At 38.4% G+C, this 26,246-nt stretch overlaps 3 protein-coding genes across 4 annotated transcripts; 1 reads left to right on the forward strand and 2 right to left on the reverse strand.

Moving 5' to 3' along the window:
- Positions 1-5,986: 5,986 nt before the first annotated feature.
- On the reverse strand, positions 5,987-7,562 carry LOC137741166 (transcription factor MYB78). The gene is made up of 3 exons (XM_068480975.2): positions 7,268-7,562; positions 6,849-6,978; positions 5,987-6,769 (listed from the first exon to the last, which is right to left on the reverse strand). The coding sequence occupies exons 1-3, from the start codon at positions 7,464-7,466 to the stop codon at positions 6,223-6,225; spliced, it is 876 nt and encodes a 291-aa protein (XP_068337076.2). The 5' UTR covers positions 7,467-7,562; the 3' UTR covers positions 5,987-6,222.
- Positions 7,563-19,036: 11,474 nt separating this feature from the next.
- LOC137739976 (uncharacterized) lies at positions 19,037-22,071 on the forward strand. 2 transcript variants are annotated; one of them, XM_088700252.1, is made up of 7 exons: positions 19,037-19,393; positions 19,878-19,977; positions 20,304-20,399; positions 20,499-20,551; positions 21,189-21,242; positions 21,573-21,620; positions 21,794-21,884. In XM_088700252.1, exons 1-6 carry the CDS (start codon positions 19,164-19,166, stop codon positions 21,574-21,576), a joined length of 537 nt encoding a protein of 178 aa, XP_088556378.1. In that variant the 5' UTR covers positions 19,037-19,163; the 3' UTR covers positions 21,577-21,620; positions 21,794-21,884. The 2 variants fall into 2 exon arrangements, with proteins under 2 accessions (XP_088556378.1, XP_068335847.1); XM_068479746.2 differs by having other exon boundaries at positions 19,038-19,393; positions 21,189-21,237; positions 21,794-22,071.
- Positions 22,072-22,432: 361 nt separating this feature from the next.
- Positions 22,433-25,659, reverse strand: LOC137739975 (putative protein phosphatase 2C 2). The gene is made up of 4 exons (XM_068479745.2): positions 25,244-25,659; positions 23,967-24,164; positions 23,640-23,875; positions 22,433-23,323 (listed from the first exon to the last, which is right to left on the reverse strand). The coding sequence occupies exons 1-4, from the start codon at positions 25,433-25,435 to the stop codon at positions 22,753-22,755; spliced, it is 1,197 nt and encodes a 398-aa protein (XP_068335846.2). The 5' UTR covers positions 25,436-25,659; the 3' UTR covers positions 22,433-22,752.
- Between the last annotated feature and the right edge of the window lie 587 nt (positions 25,660-26,246).

The raw sequence follows: 26,246 nt of genomic DNA on the forward strand, positions 1-26,246 counted from the left end.
AGGGAGGAAATCACAAGGAAGATCCAAGGAGCAAGGAGGTGACTTGAAGGCCCTCCACTTGGGTGAATCCCTTGTGCAATCAAGGATGAGCTTCAAGGGTAAAGAATCTCTAAATTCTTATTCTCTTTAATATTGTTAAAGAGTCTTATGGTTCACCATATACTAGGCTTTGAAAGTCATGGGTTTTATGAATTGTTTTTGAATGCATGCCTACTTTAAAGTGTTATTAGTATGCCTATGTATTCAAATGTTCATGCATGTTCTTAGCTAGGACAAAATTTTTCCTTCACTCTCAACCCAACTGATTCGAGCTGAAGCATGAGAAGTGGAGAAAGGCACCTCCTAGCAGAAAGAGTGGAAGAATCGAAGGTTATTTATCGCAACTGTCGAGACTTCTTGAGGCAGTGTCGAGAAAACACTATCTACATAAGCTCAAGGATTAAAAACCCAAAGGTTATCGAAGGGTTCAGTCCCTTACCATAACGTAGGCTAGCCCTTATCCCAGGTCAGGAACGACAAGCCTTGGATGGACAAGAAGGTGCAAGAGATTTGAAGGATTTCAAATGGGCACATCCCAGAAACGAGTGCGGTGAATCTTGGGAAAGGCCACATGCCTTTGACCAAACTTCCCTACTTCCAAAGGATGAGGAAAACTTACGAAGAAATGTTTTAATGGTGCTTGACTCCATTTAAGACCCCTTTATCTTACAACTTCTCAAATAAGTGAACAGGCTGAAGGTCTAGTGTCAGGCCAAAATACTTGACTGGAATCGGCCAAGGCCAGACCCTCTACCAAGGAGGATCATTTGCACCCGTCTACAAGGAAAAACTAAACATAAGCTTGGCTTATAATCGTATACTGGGATAGAAGATCTAATTGAGCATATCCACATCTTTGAATCTACCATAGCATACCGAAGACATAATGATGAGGAACGATGTCTTATATTCCCCTCAACTCTCTCTAGTAGAACTCTCAATTGGTATTGTCCTCTTCAACCTAATACTGTATAGATTCCTTCGCTGAGCTAACAAGATTCTTCATGGCTCAACATATTTTCCAAGCTGATCGTTTACACTCCGCTGATGAGTTATACACCATTCATCAGAAGTTGAATGAGTCATTACGTGAATATGTTGGTCGCTTCAGTCACGAGTACTCTCGTTGCGCTGAGGCAAATAGTAAAATAGCACTTAGAGCCTTCACGGTAGGCATGCATGAATGCTTCTTCAAGTACATGATAAATGTTAACACTTGGAAGACTTACTCTGAGGTGATGATACAAGCTTACAATCATGCCTTTGCCGATGGAAGGACACACCAAGGGAACCCTCCTATGATTTAACCCCTATCAACAAGTAAGGAATGGAAGTCAAGTTCAACCAAGTGAGAAGGTTTTGGCTATCCAGACACTCATTGCATCCTCTTCTGCCTCATTTAGCTACCCGCTAAGTCACCAAACGTATTTGTCTTTTGGCAAGAGAGAGGATTTTTACTCTCAATAAACTCGTTACAACAAGAGGTTAAGCCTCATTCTTTCAAAATGGGGGACTAGGTGTCGAAGGAAATGCTTTTACAAGAAGGCATACTCATTAAAAATGTTTTAACCTTCAACCGTTTGAGATCCTTTGTAACACAAGTCATTCAACAAATATTTAATGAAGAGGGAATTCAGACAACTTCTTTTGAGTCTTTTACATTCTTAGCATTGGAACACTTGGTCTATGCTACCTACCTTTATCTCGGAGCTTCAGCATGCATATTTGACATAAAGTAAGTGAAACTAAGTGTTACAACCAACATGGTTCACATATCCAAACAATGGATTCGTTCATGCATAGCAAAACATTCAAGGAACGCTGCATTCTCTGACAATCTTTGCCTTCTCTGCCTTGAACTTTTTGACGTATGTACAAAGTGACTCTTTCGGGTCCTTCTTCATGTCAAAGAAGTGGTCAAACTTCTTCTTGATCGAGCAGTAGGGTGTGGAACTAGTCTGGTTCCTCACCTTGGAGCGTTGTGGCAAAGATTTTGCACATGAGAGCGTCATTGCTGCAGTAGAGGGTTATGGCACTTCGGTAGTGCATCAAGCACTTGTCTGAATCTTCATCTCCTTTGAACAAGGTGAAATGCAACGAGCTGAACTTCCATTGTGGCTCTGTCTGCTTGATCTTGTCTATAAACGACAACCTACTCATGTTGGCCATGTTTCTACTAAGGGCATCATTAATAGTATCAATACGTTGGAATTCGCACAGCTTCTCTACTACGAGCCTTTGTACTTCCTTCTGGATTTGCGCCTGGTGGGGGCAACTGAGCCTCCAGCTGCCCCCTATGTTGGCCTACTAGTCCATGTTGCTATTCGGTATGTCTTGCTCGTCTGTGCCGCAGTTCCGGTACATGTGGTTTGTTTTGTGCTGCTCGTCGTCGCGTTTGGCGAGGGCTGCCAATGGAACTTGAGCTAGATTGCTCTCATACTTTCTTCGGTCCGTCATGTGGCTGTCTACTCCAATGCCTTGCATGAGAATCTTCTTGTGGGCCTAGCATCATGTAGACGGTTCGCATGGAATGTCCTGAGTGCTCATCGGAGTGTGGACTTAACCTCAAATGCACACTGACTTGTGAGTCGAGTCAGGAATGAACACTTCTCTGCATATCTAGGGGGAGAAGATGTTTTCCTGAGGGCCCAAACGAGAATGCACACTACCCGAACGCACGATTCATGGCGGACTGAGCGGCTCTTTGCCAGGATATCGCTAAAATAAGTCACCTTTTTTTACCCTCGTCCTGCTTCGGGACACCTAGTTGGGGGCTTGCTATGTCTCCATACGCTCAAGGAACTGGTTCACCAAGGTGGTCTAATGTGCAAGGGCGCTTATCAAATTGGTGACCTACTGAGGTAGGTAGTGCTCGTCATTTGGATTGTAAGAGTCAGGATAATGGGCGTTTCTATATATGGTGGAAATGTAGTGGACTACAGGTATAAAGCTTGAGCCTAGAGCGGGCATTCCTGCAGAAAAGTGGAGTGAAAATAACTTTGAGACGATAATTGGACCGATGGTTGGAATTAGAATCGCCGAATGTGGCCTCATATTGGATTAGGTTGTGGGCCGAGTTGTCGAAGCAGGTCGGTCGTGGGGCGAGCCAACCCCACTGAGTGGCTAGGCCGTGCAGGTGGGCTCATTGGGCTCGCATGTGTGGCCTTGGGCCTATGTTGCGTGATAGGCCAGTGATTGCTCCTCACGTTGGGCTTGCACGGGATTAGGCCCTCCTGACCGTTAGGTTGTCTCGCCATGGCATGCTAGCTGGGTTGCCTGAGCTTGGGCCTGTTGACCTGCCTAGCTAGCAGTAGCTAGGCTTACTACTGCAATGGGCTAATCCTCCTGCCCTGGGCCTGCTGTGGCAAGGTTTAGGGCACTGTAAGGGCAGCGATGGTTGCATCTGGGCCGTGGCTTGGTGGCCCCGCCGAGGCTGTTGGGTCGCGGTGGCAACGGTAGCTTAGCTCCACAGCGGAGGAGTTCCTCTTGCCGTCGTGTTGAGCCTTGGGGATTGCCATCGTGGGGCTATGTCCTTGTCTCCACTCTCCAGTCCAAATCCTTGTACGTATAGGTTTCTGTTCGTCGTGGTTTCTGAAATTCCTACCATTGTATCCTTTTTCCAGAGATTGATCAATACACTTTTCTAGGAAAAATTAATTGATACAACGTGTGAGAAATTCAATGTAATAGAAAATTCAAGAAACAAATGCAAGAAGCTTCTTCGAGTATTTGAATCAACTCTCAATGAAAGCACCAATTTGTCGATGCAAATTTCCGCTGTCTTCAGTCTTGACAAAAATGCACCTGCAAAACAATCAATTCATTTGATCAAAGACCTAAGCCTGGGGGTTAGGCCAATGGATCTCTGATGCCTAAATTAATTTCTCTGAGGAGAGTAAAGTGTTTAGGACTTTTTAGGGGGTAGCAAAATCTTCTGAAATTTGATAGAATATGAGGTATATATAGGAGGAGAGGGTCGGCCATAGTGTTAGGGTTTTACCCTACACACGACGGCATCCTATTGGCCAGTGTTTATGAAGAAATATTCTTAAAATATTAAATAGGAAATAATATCTTGAGATAATGGAGTAATTATTTCTAATTGATTTAAATTGAGATTACTTACTTGATTGAAGTCAACCTTCAATTAGGAATGTATTAAAGATGTGATTTTGGGTAATTAATCATCATCTTTAATGCTATCTTTAATGCTTTGACTTTTCTTTGCCAAGGGCAGGTGAGCTGTGGGCAGTTGTATTCAGCTGCTGAGACCTTCAGGGGTGTGAACTATGCGTGGGAGTATCTGAGGATCCTGTGCATTTATTGAGAGCAATCTTATTTTTCTTGAGCAAAAGTCCGCATATCGCCTCAAGAATTTTTGGAATTATTTTAGACTCCACAGTATCCATCTTAAGCAATAAACATAGAATAAAATTTTGATTTTGGTAGATATGTCGCAATAGCCCAAATGAAGAGATATGTCGATATCAATGAAAATATCAGTAAAATAAAATATAAGAAAAAATTAGCTATAAAACATATAGTGCAGCCATGTGAACCTCTACAAACTTTAAAACAGACCAATAATGCTTCCATTTAACATATAAAATGATGGTTACAAACATACAGGTGTACAAGCTACAAAGTGGCCTCGTTTTTACCATGCCATGAAAAACCTCCTAATCAGAAAACTAAAAGACTTTCAAGCCGGCGGTGGTATGGGAGATATAATTTGTGGCTCCAATTTGATGGCGGAAGCAGAAGCAATGAGAACGGTATTGATGGCTTGTGTGGAGTTGGGATTCAAGTTGGTTCAGCTAGAGACGGAATCGAAGGTTTTGGTGGAAATGCTTATTGGGGTTTTGGCCCCGGAGACAGCTCTGGAAGGTATCGCATGGGATATGAACTATATTCGACAACAATTGAGTTCAGTAGCGTTTCTATTTACTCCTCGTGCTTGTAATTGGATTGCACATCAAGTGACTTCGCATGCCAAGCGTGTGGAGGGTTGTCATATGTTGGTTCGTTTTGAAGCAGAGTGGCTGTTTAACACTCTGGCTTCTGATATAAACATTTCAGTTCATCTTTAATATTATTGAATTTCGACAAAAAATTAAAAAATTAAAAATTAAAAAAATACTAAAAGACTAGGACGATTTGTATAATCTCAGCTCAATGAATTCACGAGCAAGTGAGTTAGTTGTCCAAATCGCAACACCAACACAAACCACCTAGTATCGCTACTGAGACAAAATGGTCCATCAAAATAATGTTATTCATACCATGTTTTTGTACCACATTTTTATATCACCTGAGGTGGCATTTGATGCGGACAACCACATTATTTGAATTAATCAGATTTTTAAATTTAGTTCATTATTTAATAAACTAATAATTAAAAAAAACTAGTTAATTAAATGATGATTGTGGTATACGAGGAGTCTTTCTCCTTTCTTTCCTTGGGTTTTGCAAATTTTACAAATAATGTGGTTATCCACATCAGATGTCATCTAAGATGGTATAGAAATATGATATAAAAACATGGTATGAATAGCATCACTCATATCTGTTTGGGTTCGGTCAATGACGGTGAGAGATCTTGGATGATATGGAGCAAGAAGAGAGGCGACCGTCGATGCAAAAGCTATCATAAAATCAAAAATGTGATCTCAACCGTGATGGAAAGAGAGTTGCGACGGACGGCGCGTGAGGGAGTATATTACACGAGAAAGAAATATTCCATCATCTCTGATCTCATTTCTTATTAGAGGAAGGTCATGGTCGTAAGAGATTTCAGAGTGGCCATCCAATATTTTGGTAGCAGATGCTAAAGTATTCATTCGTATTTAATTAATAAAAAAAAATTCCGAGAAAAATGAACATAAACATGGCCATAATCTGACAACACAAGATTAATTCCTTTATATATAGACTATAGTTACTAAAACTGGGCAGCCACGTCTACATAAAATTTACCTCAACTCAAATCAAAAAGGAAAAGGAAAAAAAAAATCTCATGGTCTTCCTATGCTTTAAGAATACGTATCTTTTTGTGTCCGTGCAACAAAAGTTTGTCCAATTTGGAAGAGTCTATTTTACTGCTTTATAATGTCATGGCATCACCCATGCGTTACGTAAGCAAACTAGTCCTCGTGGCTGCTCGGTCCTTCCATCAATTCAATATTAGTCATCACTAAGCTGCTGTTGCAAGAACCATATATTCTCTTCATTCCACAAATTCTCCACTGAAGTGTCCCCACCGGTTGAACAATAATCGCTTTGCTTAAAGCCATGAATATCTGAATTTATACCATTTTGACTATAACCCGACCCGTTTTCTGAACCATATTGACCGCTGCATGGATAAGTCATGAATTCATCACCACTGCTAGTACGGTCGGTGGGAATTGAACAAGCTTGAACCAGATCATATGAGTCTGATGAAGTATTGCCAGAGGTTTTGGGCACGAAATTAGTGTCAACCCAGTATTGACACTCAAACTCGGATGTCGTAGTGGTACAAGTCCTGGGTTGATCTGCTAGAGATTCAGGCAAGGCCCCGATCCGTTCAATTAGACGGGGAATCCATACGTAACGCATGGCGTCTTGAAATTGTTTGCTGTTAACATCACACTTGAGCTGTTTTGCTTGCTTTTGCACTCTTGTTCTCCAAAAGTTCTTTATCTCATTGTCTGTTCTACCGGGCAAGTATTCGGCTATCTTGGACCACCTAATTATATGAGTGTGCCATTAAAGACAAAACACACAGAAGATTAGGAACAACGACATACATGTATATGTATATGTACCTGTTGCCCCAGCTTGAATGAAGTTGAAGAATTATAAGCTGTTCCTGGAGAGTTATGTTTCCACGTCGAACGCTTGGTCGCAAGTAGTTTAACCACCTTAATCTGCAGCTTTTGCCAGTTCGTTTCAGACCTGACTAAGTATTATCATATTAGTACTTTGTCCAAAATCATAGTGATCAGAATTGGCCAAGGCATAAGTCTTCCCAAGAATTTCAAAAATTAAGGATTGGAAACTATATATTAGTTTAAGCTATGACGCATGTAACTTACTTTCCAAAATAATTAATATGAATTCTATTCAAAGGCTTAGAAGGAAGAAATGGTAGATAATACATACAACTACATGACTAAGTAAACTAGTTATTGGTATATTGGTATTTTTCTTCAGTCTTGAAAGAGTCTGGAAGAGAATTACGTACCTGCATGACGAGCCAAGGAATTCCAGCGGCCTTCACCGTGAAGGTTGACGTAATCGATGAGAATGGAGTCCTCCTCAGCTGTCCATGGACCTGTTCTTAAGCCCAGTCCTTCTTCAATTGGTTGATCAGGAGCTGCTGCTGCTTCTAATGAGCCATAACCTGCTGATTTCATCTGATCATGTACGTTACTAATATCCATTTCCTTTTGTCTGGTTTGAGTTGGAAGACAAAGAATACGGATTAGTTTGGGATTTAGTTTGCAGGCTACAGAAATTAATTAGTTGACCTTGTTAGGATTTCCTTGGGGATTACAATTCATGAGAAGGGTTTATATATAGATGAGAGAGAGGACTGAAAAATAGGATTGGACCGAATAAATTACCAAATAAGAAAAAAGTGAGCATCGCTCAAGACTCAAGACTCAAGACTGAAAGTTACAAAAAAATTAGTAATATTAATTCTAGTGAGAGAGAGAGAGAGAGAGAGAGAGAGAGACATCTTCCATGGCACAAACCTACAAATCCTTCATTCTTTTTTATATACATTTAATCTGAAGTTGACCCTTTGACCTTTGCACCCATCTAATTCTCAAGCGTATGAACTTTTAAATTTCTTAAACTAGCTTGGGTTTTTTTCCTTTTTCTCTATGGTTCTAGCTAGTGGTAGTTTTCTATTGTGCATTTCTATACATTATTTTATGTATGCTATTTGAAGGCCTTGTTATATATGATTTGTACATGTGAAGAGAACGTGATGGACAAATTTTCAGGAGAACTAAATGTTAAATAAAAAAAATGAAAGCATTGGGATGACCTACCAATTCACTTCTTCCTCTAGAAACTATCATGCATGTATACTGTTTGTAGTATGCACCATAAATCCCATGTCATTCGTCCGTACTCCATAGTTGGCCAACATTTTTAATGTATATGGATTTCGGTTGACCAGAAAATACGATAGGGTATATGTGTGTGGATTTAAAGCATCTCTAAATCTTATGTGGAATGCTGACTAGTCACTTTTGACTGCAAATATTGCTCCACCCAAATAGTCTTTTAGGTGATCTGAATTCGTAGTAATGTTTGAAGTTGTTGCTTCTACCTTCAATTGCAAATTTTTTTTTTTTTTTTTTTTTAATTTTAACTCATAGGTCTCATCATCCACTAGAATATTAAATTTTTTAATTTGGTTTTACTGTTCATTTATTTTAATGTGGGTCCTATATGATATAAAATAATAACTAACGTATTGATTAGAATATACTGAATTTGACAAAAAAATTCGACATGCCCATTGAAGATGTTAAACAAACTTAATGCATAAGGTTGAAAGAATCGTTGGGTGTTTAATTTAGCATTCATTATGAACTCTGTGTTATATACCTTCATCATGACTCCATAAGCCCTAGAGATATTACTAAAGTTCATTATGCTTAGGGTTATTGATAAATATGTTGGAAAACTTAACTAGTTAGCAATTGGTTTGCACTTATGTTAGGGTGTTGGTATGTTGTCTATTCAGGATAGATTGTACTATATTTACTACTATTGTTAGATTGTTTTTCAAGTCTATTTTTACTCACCCCTAACCTTGGTTGACTCTTATGTTAGGGGTGTTGGTATGTTGTCTATTCAAGTTAGATTGTACTATATTTTCTACAAGGGTTAGATTGTTTTTCGAGTCTATTTTTACTCACCCGTAACCTTGGTATAGCATTACCCTTTCTAGAATTGGGTCGGATCTATTAAACTAACCATGGCTAGTCTATGCTTTTAATTAAATTTTTATCAAAAAGAAAAGAAAAAAATTTGCTTTCTGTTGTAGCCTACTTTGTCTAACAGGGTTAAGAGGGCTGGCGGCAAGGAGAAGAGAGAGTGAGAGAGATGTGTTTGTAGAATTGTAAGGGAATGTGTGTGTTATCCCTCCTACATAGTGCCTTTATTTATAGTAGTAAAAGAAGTGACGATATTCCTTCATCCCCAAGGAATACAAGATGTAATAGGAAAGGATAACTAGAATCCAATCTAATCTAGGATTTACACAGTCACACTTAAACTAGGAAAGTTTACAACACTCCCCCTTAAGTGTGTAAATACTCAAGATAGATTTAGCATCATGCAGAAGTTGAGGAAGTCGACTTATCAGCACTGATTCTCTAAGGAACAACGCTTATTCTCAATAAGGTAGGAACTTGCATAAGTAAATGAGTCTCACTAAAAAACCCTAAGGCTATGGCAAAAACCCGAGGAGGGACAAAATCCATAGTCTAAGGAACAATGTGTGAGAAATGCAAAGTCAAAATAAACGTCTATGGGACGTCATTAGAGATATGACCAACCCAATGTGAGTGCCTCATTGAAACCTAGTTAGGTAGCAAAAATCCAGTAGGAAAAATGCTCCTAATCATAGGGAAAAAGAGTACATTAAGATCAAGCAAGTATCTTCAGAATACTTCCCCTAAGTTTGACACAATTCCAAAGAGAAATAGCAATGTTACAACTCAAAAAGTTTACGCATACTAATTCCATGAACAAGCTTCTGAAACATCGTCTTCACTAGTGATTTGGTGAAGAGGTAGGCCAGATTGTCTTGTGAACGGATTTGCGTGACTTCAATGTTCTACTGCTCTTGCTATTGATGTGAAAAGAAGAACTTTGGCGCAATGTGCTTGGTGTTGTCTCTTTTGATGTAACTCTTCTTAAGCTATTCAATGCATGTTGCGTTGTCTTCAAAGATCGTCGTTGGGACATCAACGACAGATAGAGATCACAAGAGCTTCGAATATGGCCCACTACTGCTCTCAACCAAAAGCATTCCCTAGTTGCTTCATGTAAGGTGAGAATTTCAACATGGTTAGACGAAATGGCAACTAAGGTTTGTCTAGTTGACCTCCAAAAGATTGCAGTGCCTCCAATGGTAAAGACATAACCTGTTTGAGAACATGCCTTGTGTGGATCAAATAAGTATCATGCGTCGGCATAACCAATAAGGCGAGAATCAACTCGAGAAGCAGGGGGTGCGGCATCACTCGAGGATTCATAGGGATAGAACAAGCCTAAATCTGTAATACCCTTAAGGTAACAGAAGATGTCTTTTACACCAGTCCAGTATCTGCATATTGATGCATTATTGTATCTTGCCAAAAGATTAACAACGAAAGAGATGTCGGGTCTAGTGCATTAAGCTAAGTACAATAAAGCGTTTATCGCACTTAGATAAGGAACTTCAGGCTCCAAAATCTCTTCATCATCCTCCTTCGGACGGAAGAGATCTCGTTTTGCATCTAGCGATCGAACGACCATAGGAGTACTCGAAGGCTTCGCTTTATCCTCATTAAAGCGGCACAACACCTTTTGGTTGTAGTGCAATTGATGTACTAGAATTTCATCTGAACAATGCTCTATCTTGAGACCGAGACAGTATCGAGTCTTACCTAGATCTTTCATCTCAAATTCCGACTTCAAGTACACAACAGTTCTCGCGAGCTCTTTAGGAGTTCCGATAAGGTTCATGTCATCGACATATACTGCAACAATCGCAAATTCGGAATGTGACTTCTTAATGAACACACAAGGGCATAGTTCGTTGTTCACATATCATTGCCTAGTCAAATACTCACTCAAACGGTTATACCACATACTTCCGGATTATTTCAATACAAGATGTAATAGGAAAGGATAACTAGAATCCAATCTAATCTAGGATTTACACAATCACACTTACACTAGAAAACTTTACAACACTTTCTTGTTTGTTTCAGAATTATTTATTTATAAATACACTTCTTGTAACTCAATAGAATTAAGTTCGACAAGATAGTAGTATTTTCAAGCAATGTAGCCATCTGACAATTTTTTAGTGTTCTTTAAGAGCAACTCCATCCCTAAAGACTTTGCGCCAGCACCCAGCCCATTTATCCACTTCAGTGAACAGTAATAGACCCTAATGAACAGTAATAGGCCAAAGCATCTCCACCCCAAAAAAAATGTGCTGGCACCCAGTCTAAAAATGCGCTAGCATAAACGATCTCCCACCCCTACAAAATGCGTTGGCACCCAGTCCATTTAAAATATTAAATAATTTTCTTATAAAATAATAAATTAAAAAAAATAGTTTTAATTTCAGATAGGATTTTTAACCAATCTCGTCACGCCACGTGTCATTATCCGAACGTACTATTTTGTGAATAGATTTCCGCTAAGATTTTCAACCAATCCTGACAAGCCACATGTCACTTCCTGTTTGATAAGATTTTCAACCAATCTTGTCATGCCACGTGTCATTATCCAAACGTATTATTTTGTAGATAGATTTCTGATAAGATTTTCAACCAATCCCGACACGCCACATGTCACTTCCTGTTTACAATAATTTAGCCAAGATTTCGATAAGATTTTCAACCAATCACGTAGTGCCACGTGGCATTGTCCAGAACCTCATCTTCTTTTTTTTTGTCCATATAAACCCTACATCCCTACATCCATCCTCACACTAAACTCAATCCTTTTTTTTCAGCTCAGAATTCTTCTTTATCGTTTTCAAATCTTGAGTTCTTACAATATCTTCTTCAAGGAGAGTGTATAAACAGTTGCAAGAGTAGCAGAAAAGGTTGTTGGCACAACAGGAAGAATTGGTCAATCTTGACGAAGGTGGAGATGGAGATGAAGCCTTCGCAATGGAGAAGGATGAGGATGATCACCATAGAAGACAGAGGGCATCACATTCCCACCGTATCATGGAAGCTGTGGGTCAAATAGCCAAACCCAGACGTGCGGCAAACATCGATAGAATAAGGGAAAGACAAGGTAAAGATCTCTTGGAAGATTATTTTATTCCCAACAGTGTTTTCCCTTATCATGTTTTTAGACGTCGTTTTAGAATGCAACGAAGTTTGTTCGATAAAATCATGAGTGCTGTTTGCAACCATGATCCATATTTTGTGCAAAAAGATGATGTTTTTCATGTTTTAGGTCTTCTTCCTGAGCAAAAAATTACAGCTGCCTTACAAATGCTTGCATATGGAGCATCTTCAGATCAAGTGGATGAGATTGCAAGGATGAGAAAAACAACTGTTCTGGAGTCCCTAATGCAGTTTTGCTTTGCAATTGAAGCCTTCTACACCAATGAGTACCTTCGAAACCCATGCCAAGGGACATGCGAAGGCTTCTGAGGAAAGGTGAGATGCGAGGCTTCCCTAGCATGATTGGAAGCATCGACTGCATGCACTGGACTTGGAAAAACTGTCCAAGTGCATGGCAATGAGCTTATGGCAACAAAAAATGAGCCAAAAGCATCATTTTGGAAGCGGTGGCTTCTTTTGATACATGGATTTGGCATGCTTTTTTTGGTGTTCTAGGAACTCAGAATGACCCAAATATCCTTGCCCAATCTTCAGTGTTTGACGAACTGCTATAAGGAAATGGGCCGAGATGCACATATTGGGTTAATGGTAATAAATACGAGCGACCATACTACCTTGTAGATGGTATTTACCCAAGGTGATCAACATTTATCAAAACAGTGCCACATCCACAGAGTGAAAAAGACAAACACTTCGCAAAGTGTCAAGAAGGGTGTAGGAAGAATGTCGAGCGTTGTTTTGGTATCCTGCAAGCTCGTTGGGCAATTATCAGGGCTGCAGCTAGAATGTTTGATGTCGAGGCTCTTCGATCCATCATGATGACGTGTATTATTCTCCACAACATGATTGTTGAAGAAGAGTACGATTATGATGTCGTCGATGAATACGAGCCGAATCCGATGAACAACTCAAGAACACAAATCTACTATGCTCATGATCAGACCGAAGATCCCGCGCAACATGAGCCATTGGAACGGGATAGACGTTACAATGAATTGATCGTTCAGTGGTACACTTCATTGCAAAAGTCATACTGGCACATAACCTGCCAGTATGACTTGATTGACCACCAGTGGGGATTGCACGAAGGCAAAGATAATTAAAATAAGGCTTGTGGTTGAAGAATAAAGTGTGTTGTTTTTTAAGTAATCTTATTTAGTGTGTTTTTTTTTTATTTAAGTTTATATGGTGAGGTTATGTAATTTTATTTGGTGTTTTTTTTAATATTTATTTGGTGAGTTTATGTAATCTTATTCAAATATTTAAATAAAGTACAAAAATTACATAAGAAATTAAATAAAGTTCTAAAAATAAATAAGAAATTAAATAAAGTTCTAAAAATGTTAAGAAATTACATAACAAATTAAATAAAGTAGTACAAATAAATACGAAATTATACAAAGTCTGTGGAGTTAGGATATGTGGTGCTAGGATCTTCGTTGCTAGGATTTCTGTAGCTAGAACCCCCTTGACTTGTTTCAGCATCTCTTGCACGCCTCCTTCACACGACATCTCTTTTTTCTGATGTCCAAAAATATTTTGAATTCGAAGACAGTCCTACTAGAGACTTATTCATAGTGTCACGATCTACTTGAGCCATCCTTTTTTCTCTAAGCATCTCATTCTCTCGATGAAGTGCTTTTCTAATCATCTCGTTCTCTCGATTAACTATTTCTCTTTGTCTCTCAGCCGCCGCATCACGAGCCTCAGTAGCTGCTATTATTGCTACCATAGCAGTAGCTTTTTCCTCATCTCAAGCCTTTTCCCATGCCATGTTCAGTTCATCTTGGTGAGCAAGTTCCTCCATATATTTAGTGTAGTCATTTTTGGAAGAACTACCTTTTTTCTTTGATGCCTTTTTACCTTGAGGCTTGAGGGACTGACGAGTCGATTAGGTCTGCGGCACTTCTTCAAGCGTCCCTTCCGTGTCTTCAAATGTGTTGGCTTCTTGTTCGGCCATGTCTGCTTCTGGCGAACTGTGTAGAACCATACCGTGCATGACAACTTCTGGACCAGTTGCCACAATTTTGTATCTAGGGCAATCTTTGACAATTTGCCACCATTCCCATTTGTTGAATGATTTGTTACGGTTCTTTGCATTGTAGAATGCTTGTGCTTGTAGTGTCTATAAAAATGTGGGATAAGATAGTATTAAAAAATACGGGTGTAACACAAATAAATAAATTAAAATATTGATGGGCGTGGAATGCATATAAATTACATAAAAATTACACAAGAAATTACATAAAAATTGCATAAGAAATTACATAAAAACTACATAAGAAATTAAATAAATTAAAATATTGATGTGGGTGGAATGCATATAAATAAATAAAAATATTGTTACCTGATCCGCTAAACTTGTCCCACTACGCAGATTACCGGAAGCATGAGAGATGGCATTTTTCCAACAAGTAAAGGATGCGTTGAGTTTTTTCCAACGACTTTGAAGACCTTGACTAGATCTGGCATCTTTTTCATGTACATCACAAAACGATTTCGTAATTTTACTCCACATTTCTCGCTTATCCATCTCATTACCTGTAATTGGGTCATGAGTAGTGTGAACCCAACATTCACACAACGTAACATCTTCAATGAGCTTCCACAAAGTCATTTTTTTCTCTCAAAGTGTACAAAATATTCAAATGTAGAAAGTGTAGAAAATATTGAAATGTGGTGTAAGGTGGAAGATGAGGGTTAGGTATTTATAGAAAAAATTAATTAATCTTTTTAAATTTTTCTGTATTTTTTAAAAAAAATTCACAATTTTTAATTAATTTTTAATAAATTTTAATGTTGTAATTAATTTGGACCGTTGGATTTGAAAAATAATCAAATCCAACAGCCAACAAGCTGCCACGTGGCCAACGGTCAAAATTCTAACCGTTGGGCCTTTTTTTTTTTTTTTTTGGTGAAAAAAACGTGGACCATTGATCTGTGATCGGACGGTCCATTTTAAAAGTCAAATTAAATTTTTTTTTTTTTTACCTTTGGAAATCCAACGACTCTGAGGAGGGCCACGTAGCCCTCATCCGGGTAAACACAAGTGGGCTAACAAGTGGGCCCCACCGCCTGTACCCTTGTCTCCTACTCTCTGTTGCCTGGCTTGGGCTGGGTGCCAGGCTGTTTTGCGGGCTGGAGCACTTGGACAGGGTGTTGGGCAATTCCACCTCTGATGGAACTGCTCTAATTTTTTTTAGTTGGGGACCGCACTTTATAGAAAGCATTTTTTATTATGTGAGAAGTGTTTTTGTTTGAAAATGCATTTGAAAGTGTTTATTAATGAATCAAATAAAGTGTTTTCACATATAAGTAATAAGAAGTGCTTCCATACCCAGAAACATTTCTTCCAACCATGCTAGAAACAATTTTGAATCCTTGCAAACTGACTCTTAATGCAGGCCAAGTTTTATCAACTCATATAGCATCATTACAGGCATTTTAAATTATATACGCGTCTATAGTGAGATTTATCGATTTTCATGTACATACAGTATATATTTATTTGGCATTTCACTTAGATCCAAAAAATTTATTATGCATTCTAAACTTTATAAATTAAAATAGAAACTTTGTATTAATGAAAATAATGCATAATGACACATTTTGAGTGTCAATAACAACTTCCTTCTCGTATATATGTTACAAGTGACATAGCCTGATTAGTTTTAATCCAGCAGTTTAACCAGTCCGGGCACTTTAATGTGAGAAAAGTGCATTTCCATGTTTCTTCTTATGAGAAGAGGGCATAACAGAGGATTATTATTCCCTATAATGGAAAAAAGAGCTAGCTATTAGGTTGTGAAAATATAATTTAAAAAAGACTACTATTGTTCTCTGTTGCCAACGGATCCCTCCATATAGACTAGAAGGAAGAAAGGCCAACAAGAACCAGCACAGATTCTTAAGTACCTCAAAAACCACTACCTGAGAAGCTGAGACAAACAAAGATGACGGAATTATTCTACATAATGAAAATCAATAACAGAAATAAAAAACGCAGTCAAAAGTTTGATTAGAAAAAGACTGTGTAATGGATTAAGTGGAATTTTACCAAAGAAAAGCATGCAAGTATCTAATTAAGAATCAAGAGAACGTGGAGTAAATCCACAAAAGATACGTTACTTTGTTGGAACTTTTGGTCAAAACTAAGAGCAGTGTCTGTCTCTCAGAGGTTCATGGAAGTTTCCATGAAATATGATTTGCACGTATAAACGTCCAAGGTTCCCTCCAACAATGCTACAACCCTACTTTGTAATTGATACATGACCCAAAATATAATAATTTAAAGAAAAAAAAATGCTACAACTCAAAGCCATCCATGACATACAAGGTAATCTCCATCTTAGTGCATAAAAAAAATAGTCATCTCAGATAATTCTCTTGAAGGGATTAGATGCTTCAAATCACTTGAAGCACCATCGTAGTCAACCGTACAGCTGCATTTTATTCTTCTAGTGGAAAGGGGTAATATAATAATTTTATAAAAATGTTACGACTCAAAGCCATCCATGACATAATCACCACTGGGTGACCCAGTGTTTGGGGATAAATTTTATGTCCGTATTCCACATGGCACGTCCAGAGTTCGATTCCTAGCACTGGTAAATTGTACGATGGTGGTTAGGAGGAGGTTGAAATGTCTCTATAAGTCTTCCTAACCTTATAAAGGGTGAACTACAATGGCGATGCCACCATCTGATCCCCTTTTTTTGGGAAGAGAGAGAGGGGGGGGGGGGGGGGGGGGGCGGTTGTGGAACCATCCATGACATACAAGGTAATCTCCATCTTAGTGCAGATAAAAAAATAGTCATCTCAGTTAATTCTCTTGAAGGGATTATATGCTTCAAATCACTTAAAAGCGCTAAGGTAGTTGAGCATATAACCTTACAACTACATTTTATTCTTCTAGTGGACTCTGGAAAGGAGTAAAATAATTAAATTCGCTAATATTTAAACTTAAGACCTATCACACTAAATGATATGATTCATATTTAAATATACATAAGAAATTATTATTGGTTGATGTGCCCAAGAATCGAATTAGCATACGATGTAGTGAAGTTAACCTTCGCATGAGTGCTTCAGTCAAGGGTAGAATGACTAAGTGATTTGCAAGCTAAAGAGAGCACGTACGAAGGACACATGTGTGGTACTGGCTAAGAGCCTCGATGCTTAAGTTAGTAATGTATTTTTTGGACGCCACATGGGCGTGTTTATTGATAATATCATGAAGATTAGTAATTAATGGTTACTTTTATAAAGGAATAGAAGTTTCCTCTTTTTAGAGGTGAAGTTGGAGAAACTTTGATGAGCTAGTCAATGTGGGATTGACTAGGGTTAATATTATATTGTCACTTGTCGTGTCGTGATTGATTTTCAAGTTGGAGGGAAATCTCCTATTGGTTAAGGGATAACTAGTAAGTGACTACCACATGTCGTGGCCTCCCACCTGTTTGGGGTTAGTTTTGTGCGATTTTGGTAAGGGTGCCCCAGCGAAAATGCTTCAACAGGTTCATGGTGCTTTACAGGTGGCCGATACTCGGTAACTTTGAGGTTGATCATATATGATACAAACATTTATTCATCTATCATCATAAAGTTTACCTTAAGCTTAAAGTTCAAATTTTTAAGCTCATTTTAAATTAAATAATTCAAAACAAGATTTACAAGAATACACTATTGTCATTCACTTCTTATAAACTTCACTTTAAAATTTTCATTTTGCGCTCCTCATAAGAGTATTTTTTTTTTTAAATAAAAATAGTTTGAAGTACAAAATAAGAATTTTTTAATGCTAATAACAATTTTCTGTACATAAATATGAAATGACTATATAGTCTCCATAAGATTTTTAAAAGAAACTTATTTCTAAAACCCACATAAAGATTGAATAGAAGATGGAGCAAATTTTCGTTTAGTAGATATTCCGACAACAATTAACAATTGTATGATTGACCACACTATCATTGTCGTTTATCGTTGAGAAGCCTTTGATCAGTTTTATTGTCAAACACAATACATCCTTGGGGGTCTTAAATAAATGGCATATCCTTTGGGAAATGATATATGCGACTGTGAGAGAGGTTGTCTTTGTATGGAAAAATGAGGAATTATGTAGGCTATTGATTTGAAAATTGAATAGAAAATGGGAGGAATTTTTTTTTATTTGACTTTCCTCGGCTTCTTTCGAGCGATGTGTCTTCCTCTACTTCTTACTTTTTAAGGATGAACATGGAATACGCGAGGTTGATGTAAATATGCGGGTTGCAAATAAACAACCCATATGAATCCATATACAACTCTAATTGAATTATATGATGTCGAGTCAAGTCAAAACACCACAGCTAAAAGTAAAAAAAAAACAAAGTATTTAGTCAAAAAAATGTTGTAGAAGAAATCATAGGGATATTGAAAGTAGAAAAAGAAACCGAGAATTCGTTGAATCAGAGGCAATTGTGCTCAATCAATATTGTTAATCGTAGATTTACTTGAAACAACCAAGATCAGCGTTTGAATACAAAAAAAGAAAACATTCACTTATTAGGGGTTCGTTTGATAACAATTTTAATGAATAATAAAGTAGTTATCATCAAAGTTTCAGTTTATAGTTATAAAAATAAAAATATATATAAAAAAAGTGAAAAGAAATTTTAAAATTAAAAACGAAATAGTTATGGAACTGCTCGAAAGTGAATAATTTGTTTAATTTGTACCATCAACTTATCAACGCAAAAATTACCACTGGCTAAGGGGCCTTAGATGCTGTTGGGTTGCAGCAAAGTGTTCGACCCGGGCCTTTCGCTGGATTGAATCAGGCCCACATCTAATTGGAGTCCCGTGGCAACAACCACCTGAGAGAAGAGAGGTGGACAACTCGGACAGGTGAGGTGGCTCTGTCATCATGATTTTGTGGTCTTCAGTCTTCTGAGTTGACTCGAGTAACTCGTTAGTTGGTTTTCGGTTTCGCCGTGTTTTCTGCTTTTATAATTTTTCTACCAAAAAAACGTTAATTCTTTTGTTTGTTTGACCATGTCTTGTGCTTCTGCAACTGCTGTAGCATCAGTCTACATTTCCGGCCCCAACTGTCCCGGCAGTCTCACCCACATACCCATTTGGAGAAGCTCTTCTCTCAGACCACCGCCGCCGTCTTCTCTCGGCGACTTCTCCTCCAAGATCCCATGTGGGTCTTTCAGGCGGAGCTCCGTCCTCACTGGATTCAGAAGTACATCCCCCGTCGTTATGCAATGGCAGGACTGCACGTAACTTCCCAAATTTTTCATTTATTTATTTATTTTCTTGCTGCCCAATTTGAGTATTATGGCTATCAGAAAGTAGTTCGATTGGTAACATGGATTAATATGTGGAATTATGTTTTGGTTACTTGGGCAGATTATACATTAGCAAATTGTTATTTGTTTTTTTATTTGTACAAGCAATAGTGGGGAGGGGGGAATCGAACCTAGGATCGTGGATCGGGGCTCGGGTTAAGTGCTCTTAACCAACTGAGTTACAAGCCCGTTACTCCATTAGCAAATAGTTATTGATTCAATATGTAATGAAACAGTGAAACTGTTTCTTATGTTTGGGAATTCCTACGATGCTTAATCTTTTTTTCGGAATAGTTTTATAGTACAATGCAAAACCATAAAGAATGTGAACTAGTTCTTGGAGTGAGGTGTAGCATGCTTGTGATCAAAGCCTTACTTACTGCTACTGATTACTAGACAATGTGATCAAATGCAGAGTAAAGATGGAAATTGATGTGCCTATTTCCGTTGCATATGATTGTTACTCTGATCGTGAGGCGATTCCCCGTTGGATGCCTTTTATTTCAACCGTGAAGGTGCTAAACTACTCTCCTACTACTCTTTAGATGATATTCAAAGCAAATTTGATTTTTCTTGTCAGTGCCTACTCGAGAATTGAGATATAATCACTTGTATCAATACTTTCCCAGCCTACATTTTGTTGTTAAAGTTCGCTAATTGTGAGGGAATAATTGATTTGCTCTGATCTGATTCCTCAAGAGTCGAGAGTAAAATGTTGCAGCGGATATGATTTCAAGTTGGCCGATTAAAGATTCAGTTTTTTCATTTTTCAAAGATTGATACTTGATTTGTTTTCGTCACATTTTGAAAGATTGATATTTGATATGGTATATAAAAACAGATATTGGAAGACCAGCCTGACCTATCACGATGGTCACTGAAGTATAAAGCTTTTGGTCGTAATATTGAATTCTCATGGCTTGCTCGGAATATGCAGGTAAGATTTACGTTTTACTTAAAATCTGTTTTTCCTTCCGTAATTCCTTCATCTACTGTAAGAGCTGAGTTCAATGATGTGTCCTTACAATTCATGCAGCCTACACCAAATCAGAAAATCCACTGGAGATCTCTAGAAGGTCTTCCTAACAGGTCAGAAGACGAGATATTTTAGCAGAAGCTGTGTACTTTAGTAGCGTTTTTGCCCAAACTATAAGTGTGGTTCTTGTCGTCTTTACTTTAAATGAAGCATTTGACAAGAGTGCATTTCAAGCACTTACTTACAGTTACCGGGATTTGTCTAACAGCGGTACTTGTACACTGTCATCCTAGAGCTTATATGTTAGTCATTGTTTAAGATTTACCATGGAAAATATGATAACTCAACAAATAAAAACAATTACCCATAAAATTTTAGTCATATATGTGGTTTCTGCGTTGGTACATAGAAAACTAGAAGCTTAGCGGTTCAATCCCTAGCACAACTAAAGGACGGGATGTTAGTCTTTTGTCATCTTAAGTGGAAGCTGCATTTCATAGGATGCAAATGAGTAATTGAGAAAACAGTGAAAAATGTTCAATATATCTTGTTTTGAATTGTCTGGAAGCCACTCTGTAGTGTATCACAAACAAAATGATGCTCATGTCATTGAGGTTACAAACCTACAACATGCACAAATATAATGTTTAACTAGTGATTGTATGTTGTATGCAAATCAAGCAGACGCTTTCCTTTGCTTTATATTGATACTGTAATCTTGATAAACTGTTTTACTTTTTGTATCTGCAGAGGTGCTGTTAGGTTCTATCCAAAAGGTCCTTCATCATGCTTCGTAGAAGTGAGGTTTCTGTCATATATTGAACTTCAATTTTTAGCAATTCTTATTTCGTAGTGTTCTACATCTTTATTCACTTGGTATGATCAAGACATCCAATTGGTGCCTCGCGAGGGGTGATCAGTCGTCGTCAATTTGATTATTTTACAACTTTTCGTCATTCCTTGGCCATCAATTGAACAGCATAAACGCATCTTGATTGGATTGGTAAAATGCAAAATAATTCCTGTTGACAGGATTTCCTGTTCCAGGCTTCCCATATCTAGGAAACGGCCATTTTTGCTTCTCATTTTTCACATTGTATTGCTCATATTGCTCTTATCAATTTTCAATTGCAGCTAACGGTGTCATATGAAGTTCCGCCAATTCTGTCTCCAGTGGCATCAGTAAGTATTCTAACTCTGTGCTTAAGATATTATACATTCTCCTGTCCGGAGACCCTATCCAGATCCAAGTCAGTCAAAAAATGTAGAGATGTTTTTCAATTGCAATGTTGTTTACTTTACGGTGGGGGTGTAGTAATCCATCATTACTTTGATTTCTGATGTGAATCCTCCAGGCGCTTCAACCATTTCTTGAAAATTTACTTGGACGTGGCTTGGAAAGGTTTGCGACATTTGCAAGAACCTACAAAACAGACTCACCCGTTTGATATTTTAAACGAGTAACCACTGCATCTTACCGCGTGATTTTCCCACTGAAGCATTGTTTGATATTTATACCATTTGGGTCCAACGACCAGCTTCTCTGAGGCTGGCTTTTCCCTCTTGTAAGTTACTTCTTCCCAAAGGCAAAGAATGAAGAAATTATTCATATAACCTCAACTTTTTGCTTGAATTGGTAACCAATGAAATACTACTGCTCTCTCTCTCTCTCTCTCACACACACACATGCACACGCACACACACAGTGTTCTTGCGCCACTCCTAATATTGAGAATGTTTTGTGATCTCAATCAATTTACACAGCGTCGTCAGGGATTCGTCGCATTTTCTCAATTCAATCAGGGATTCTTCGCATTTTCTAAATTCAACCAGGGATTCGTCGCATTTCCCAATTCAATCATGACTGTCAATTTCCAATACTACTGACTGGTCCAGACAAGCGTCTGTCAAATGCTGTGAATAACTAGTGCGTTATTTGTTGATAACCAAGTGCCAAAAGGAAAAAGCACACTCGAGAAAGAAAGAAAGAAAAATGAAAATGAAGATCCCACTAATATACATAAATACACATGACCGGATTAGAAAAGGGCTACAGCGGATGGACAATACAATCACACTGGACTAACTAAAAGAAAGAATGTATCAACAACATGCATCTTTTTACAACACTACGCCATCCGATCCACACCCCCTTTCTTATGTATGTACATCAACCCTGAATTCACCGAGGTATACACGAGTAATCCAAACACCTACAAAACTGCTAGCTGCTTTTTTATCTCGCGACTGAAGCAGCCGAAACAATGTATGGTCGCTTACGAGGAAGACCCTTACTGAAAAACTGCATGTACAATCAGCTACTGGCACTACTGTCCAACAAGGCCCTCAAGCTACAAAGGGCCTCAGCAGAGAGGCTGCAGCACCTTAATCTCCGTTCTCGCTGTGGCGATAGATCCCGGTGCTCAAGGGGGGAGAAGCATACAACGATCACCGTGAGGTTATCAAACGTGTTGAGGCGAAGAGCCTCCATGACAAGGTCCCTGGCACACTGCTCGGGGTCGTCATGACGCCTCAGCCCGCGGCGAACAAGGCTAACAGCATGCTGACTAGACATCACATCCCAAATCCCATCACACCCTATAATTAGAAACTCGTCATCCTCTGTTAAAACCACCTGCCGGAACTCGGGCTCGGCGATTAGGGGTGAAGAAGATCCACGAGGAAACTTCATGTCCCAGTCGCCTAATGCTCGGGTAACTGATAAGACACCGTTCAGATACCCATCATCAACATATCCACCTAATTCTTCTATCCGCCTCCTTTCTGAGGGATATATTGGCCTGTGGTCTTGAGACATATCAATGGCTTCTCCTTTCCGACAGAGTACTGCTCGGCAGTCCCCAGCATTGGCCACCATTAAAAGCCTGGAGAAGGTCAATTACAATGAGAGACTAAAAAATATAGCATGGACAGAGACAGAGAGAGACAAATGCCAACACTAACAAGGTCTGTAACAACTAAGATAAATCTCACTCGGGATAGCTTAAATCAACGCAACAGGTTGACCAATCATACAAGACCTACTAGTTTCGAAAGGGTAAAACATTGCCACATAATTTTGTGGATAGAAGAAAATACTAGTCAATGGTAAATTTTGGAAGTGAAGTCTAGTTACGACAAGGAAACCAGGTCCTTTTTTTCAGTGGAAAGAGTGGAAAAAGATTTTAAGCAGAAGTATACCTTCCAAATATCATAGCAGTTAATGCTGTTGTCCCCGAAGAACTGCTTACACTGCAGTCATCAGCCAAAGCAAGGTCAACCACATGAAATGCCTTGCGGAGGGAGTTCTCAAGCTTCTCTGAGAAAATTTCATCAACGTCAGAAGTTCGGGGAAAATTGGCATCTTCAAAAAAGAGTCTGAGCACATTTTTCCGGACATAAGCAGCTGCTTCAGGTCCTCCATGTCCATCAAATACCTATATGACATTTTCAACCACAGTAAGCTCCAAACAAAGAATCAACCAAATTCAAGGCCATTGCAATTACAAGTCCAAGGCGATATATTACCCCATAAAATGCATTTGGCTTAGCAAAACTAAAGAGTGGTCCCAAGTGTGAAGATAGATCATCTATTAGAATATGTTCATCTTCCATGTATCTACGGGGTCCAATGTCAGCAAAGCTACCAGAACGCAGCTTGGGGAAGAATTGCTGGTCGGCCGAGGCAGGAACCAAATCTGGAATTTTGTCCACAGGCTTAGCATCCTGAAAAGGAGTAATGACAGAGAAATTAAACGCCAATATTTCAATTGAAACAAAAAAACTACTAATCCTGCTTGCAAGCATAGTTGTTAATGAGCAACAATTTACCCTGCTGAAGTTCCAAGGCATACGACATATATGAAGAGAACGTACTAAACCACAACAACCTCCCGAGCTTTTGCAAACTTAATTTTATACAGGTCATATTTTCAATTTACTAGGCAATTCATAACGGATAAGTTTGACAACGATCTGATAGTTCTATGCTCACAAATATACTTAAAGCAGTGATAATATCATCACATCAAGGTTACCAAAAGTCCCGCCTTATTAGACTAGAAATTGACTACAATTTCATCTACATCAAAACTCAACCAATGTTTTGATGAAAGATTCTAAAACACGTTAGGCACTAATCAGGCAACGGGCTGGAGCCTAACGCCTAGGCGGCTAGGTAGATTTAAGTAAATCTATTATATTTTGTGTAAATAAGTATCATTTATACTTAAAATATATATAATTTCATCATAAACTACCAAATAGAATGACATATATACTATGATGTATTGGAACACAATAAAAACATGGGAAATAAGCTTATAATGTGTGTTCATTTAAGCATTCAACAAGTTTCTTACAATTTATTAAGAAAAATAAAATACAAAATAAAAGTTATCTATTTTTCATCTAAATGAATCACAACCTAGACGGATGCCTAGAGTGTCTAGATGGGTGCCCAGCGGGTTCCTAACATGTCTGGATGGGTCCCTAGGCGATCTAGGGGTCTAGGTCAAAGCGTTCTTCTTTAATTTTAAAAAAGCTAGGCATTAATCGGGACGGTAGTTCTAGTTGGGATTTTTAGAACAGTTGAACACAATACAATCCTAATTTCTCATATGTGATAGCAGAATTTCTCAGTAAGCAAAAAACCCAATTTCGAAAAGTCAGATCCCAAATCATCAAATTTCAAAACCCAGATGCATGATCACCTAAAAAGTAAAAACAAACAAACCCACATGGAGTTTAACAACCAAAAGATTAAATAGTCCAAAAGCAGGGAACTTGAGGTTCAGAAAACTCACGACGGCTTGCGAGCTAAAGAGAGCGGCGGCGGAGACCGGTTCCGAAGAAAGATTCCGGTCAAAACTCTTGGGCGACGAAATCGATTGGGTAACTGCAACTACATCTTCAACTTCGTGAACATTTTTGGTAAAGTACTGAACATCCAGCACCGGCACGCTCTGCTGACACACAACCTTAGCTTCTGCCACCATTTTCTATCAAATCATGCCACGCAAACAAACACCCCCAGAAAATATCACGATCCCACAACGTTGTTAAACTCGAACAAAACTTCGACAACCAACGACGGAGACGACGGAGACGAGGAGGAAGAGAATCCGATAACTTTTTTTTTTTTTTTTTCCCGCGGTTTCTGGAAAATATTTTCGCACTTTCGGTTCGTTTTTCCTTTTCTTTCGCTGAATCAGCAAAAATCGGGGGAGTTGTGGCTGAACCGGTATATATATGGTCGGGTGATTTGGCGAAACCGGTTACCGCGTGACCTTTGGGATGTTTCCTCGATATTACTCAAATGCCCTTCATTCCCTCTCTGGACTCCAGCACGAATAAGCTGTTGCTAGCCGAGTTGACTTTTCAGTTTTCCCAATGCTATGCAGATAATAAGCAGTTTTTTTTTTTTTTTTTAACACGAAAGAAGGAAAAAAAATAAAAAATACTAAACAACTAATTTAGCTCTAAAGATTTAGATCAGTCTTTGAAAACAGTTCAAACTAACAAAAAAAAAAATTGCAATCTTTTCAATATCCATCTCATTATTTGAACTCAATTTAATTAACCCGTCAGTTATAAATTACATCCAATTTTTTATTTAGTGTAACGTTTTGATCCACTAATACTTGTTACATGGGGAGACAATACATCTTTAAATTAGAACAGTGAGCGACGATAATGTTCCATGCAATTTATACTTGAGCAGAGGGTAATTTAGGAAATAAGTTGCTATTGCCGTGTTGGAACTTTGAACAAGCAAATGTCAGCGTGCACACATTACAATACTATGTG

Source organism: Pyrus communis, chromosome 9 (genome assembly GCF_041283825.1).
Source record: "Pyrus communis isolate YQ-2024b chromosome 9, ASM4128382v1, whole genome shotgun sequence".
Classification (NCBI taxonomy): Eukaryota; Viridiplantae; Streptophyta; class Magnoliopsida; order Rosales; family Rosaceae; genus Pyrus; species Pyrus communis.

What these genes read in the sequence shown, in the direction of transcription:
- LOC137741166 (XM_068480975.2), bottom strand. Translation starts at nt 7,466, where the DNA reads ATGGATATTAGTAACGTACATGATCAGATGAAATCAGCAGGTTATGGC. An exon ending in TTCCTTGGCTCGTCATGCAG is followed by an intron (nt 6,979 to 7,267) that starts GTACGTAATTCT and finishes ATACTTAGTCAG; the next exon opens with GTCTGAAACGAACTGGCAAA. An exon ending in CATTCAAGCTGGGGCAACAG is followed by an intron (nt 6,770 to 6,848) that starts GTACATATACAT and finishes TCATATAATTAG; the next exon opens with GTGGTCCAAGATAGCCGAAT.
- LOC137739976 (XM_068479746.2), top strand. Translation starts at nt 19,164, where the DNA reads ATGTCTTGTGCTTCTGCAACTGCTGTAGCATCAGTCTACATTTCCGGC. An exon ending in CTTTTATTTCAACCGTGAAG is followed by an intron (nt 19,978 to 20,303) that starts GTGCTAAACTAC and finishes ATATAAAAACAG; the next exon opens with ATATTGGAAGACCAGCCTGA. An exon ending in GGCTTGCTCGGAATATGCAG is followed by an intron (nt 20,400 to 20,498) that starts GTAAGATTTACG and finishes CAATTCATGCAG; the next exon opens with CCTACACCAAATCAGAAAAT.
- LOC137739975 (XM_068479745.2), bottom strand. Translation starts at nt 25,435, where the DNA reads ATGGTGGCAGAAGCTAAGGTTGTGTGTCAGCAGAGCGTGCCGGTGCTG. An exon ending in TCTTTAGCTCGCAAGCCGTC is followed by an intron (nt 24,165 to 25,243) that starts GTGAGTTTTCTG and finishes ACTCCTTTTCAG; the next exon opens with GATGCTAAGCCTGTGGACAA. An exon ending in ACTGCTATGATATTTGGAAG is followed by an intron (nt 23,324 to 23,639) that starts GTATACTTCTGC and finishes GACCTTCTCCAG; the next exon opens with GCTTTTAATGGTGGCCAATG.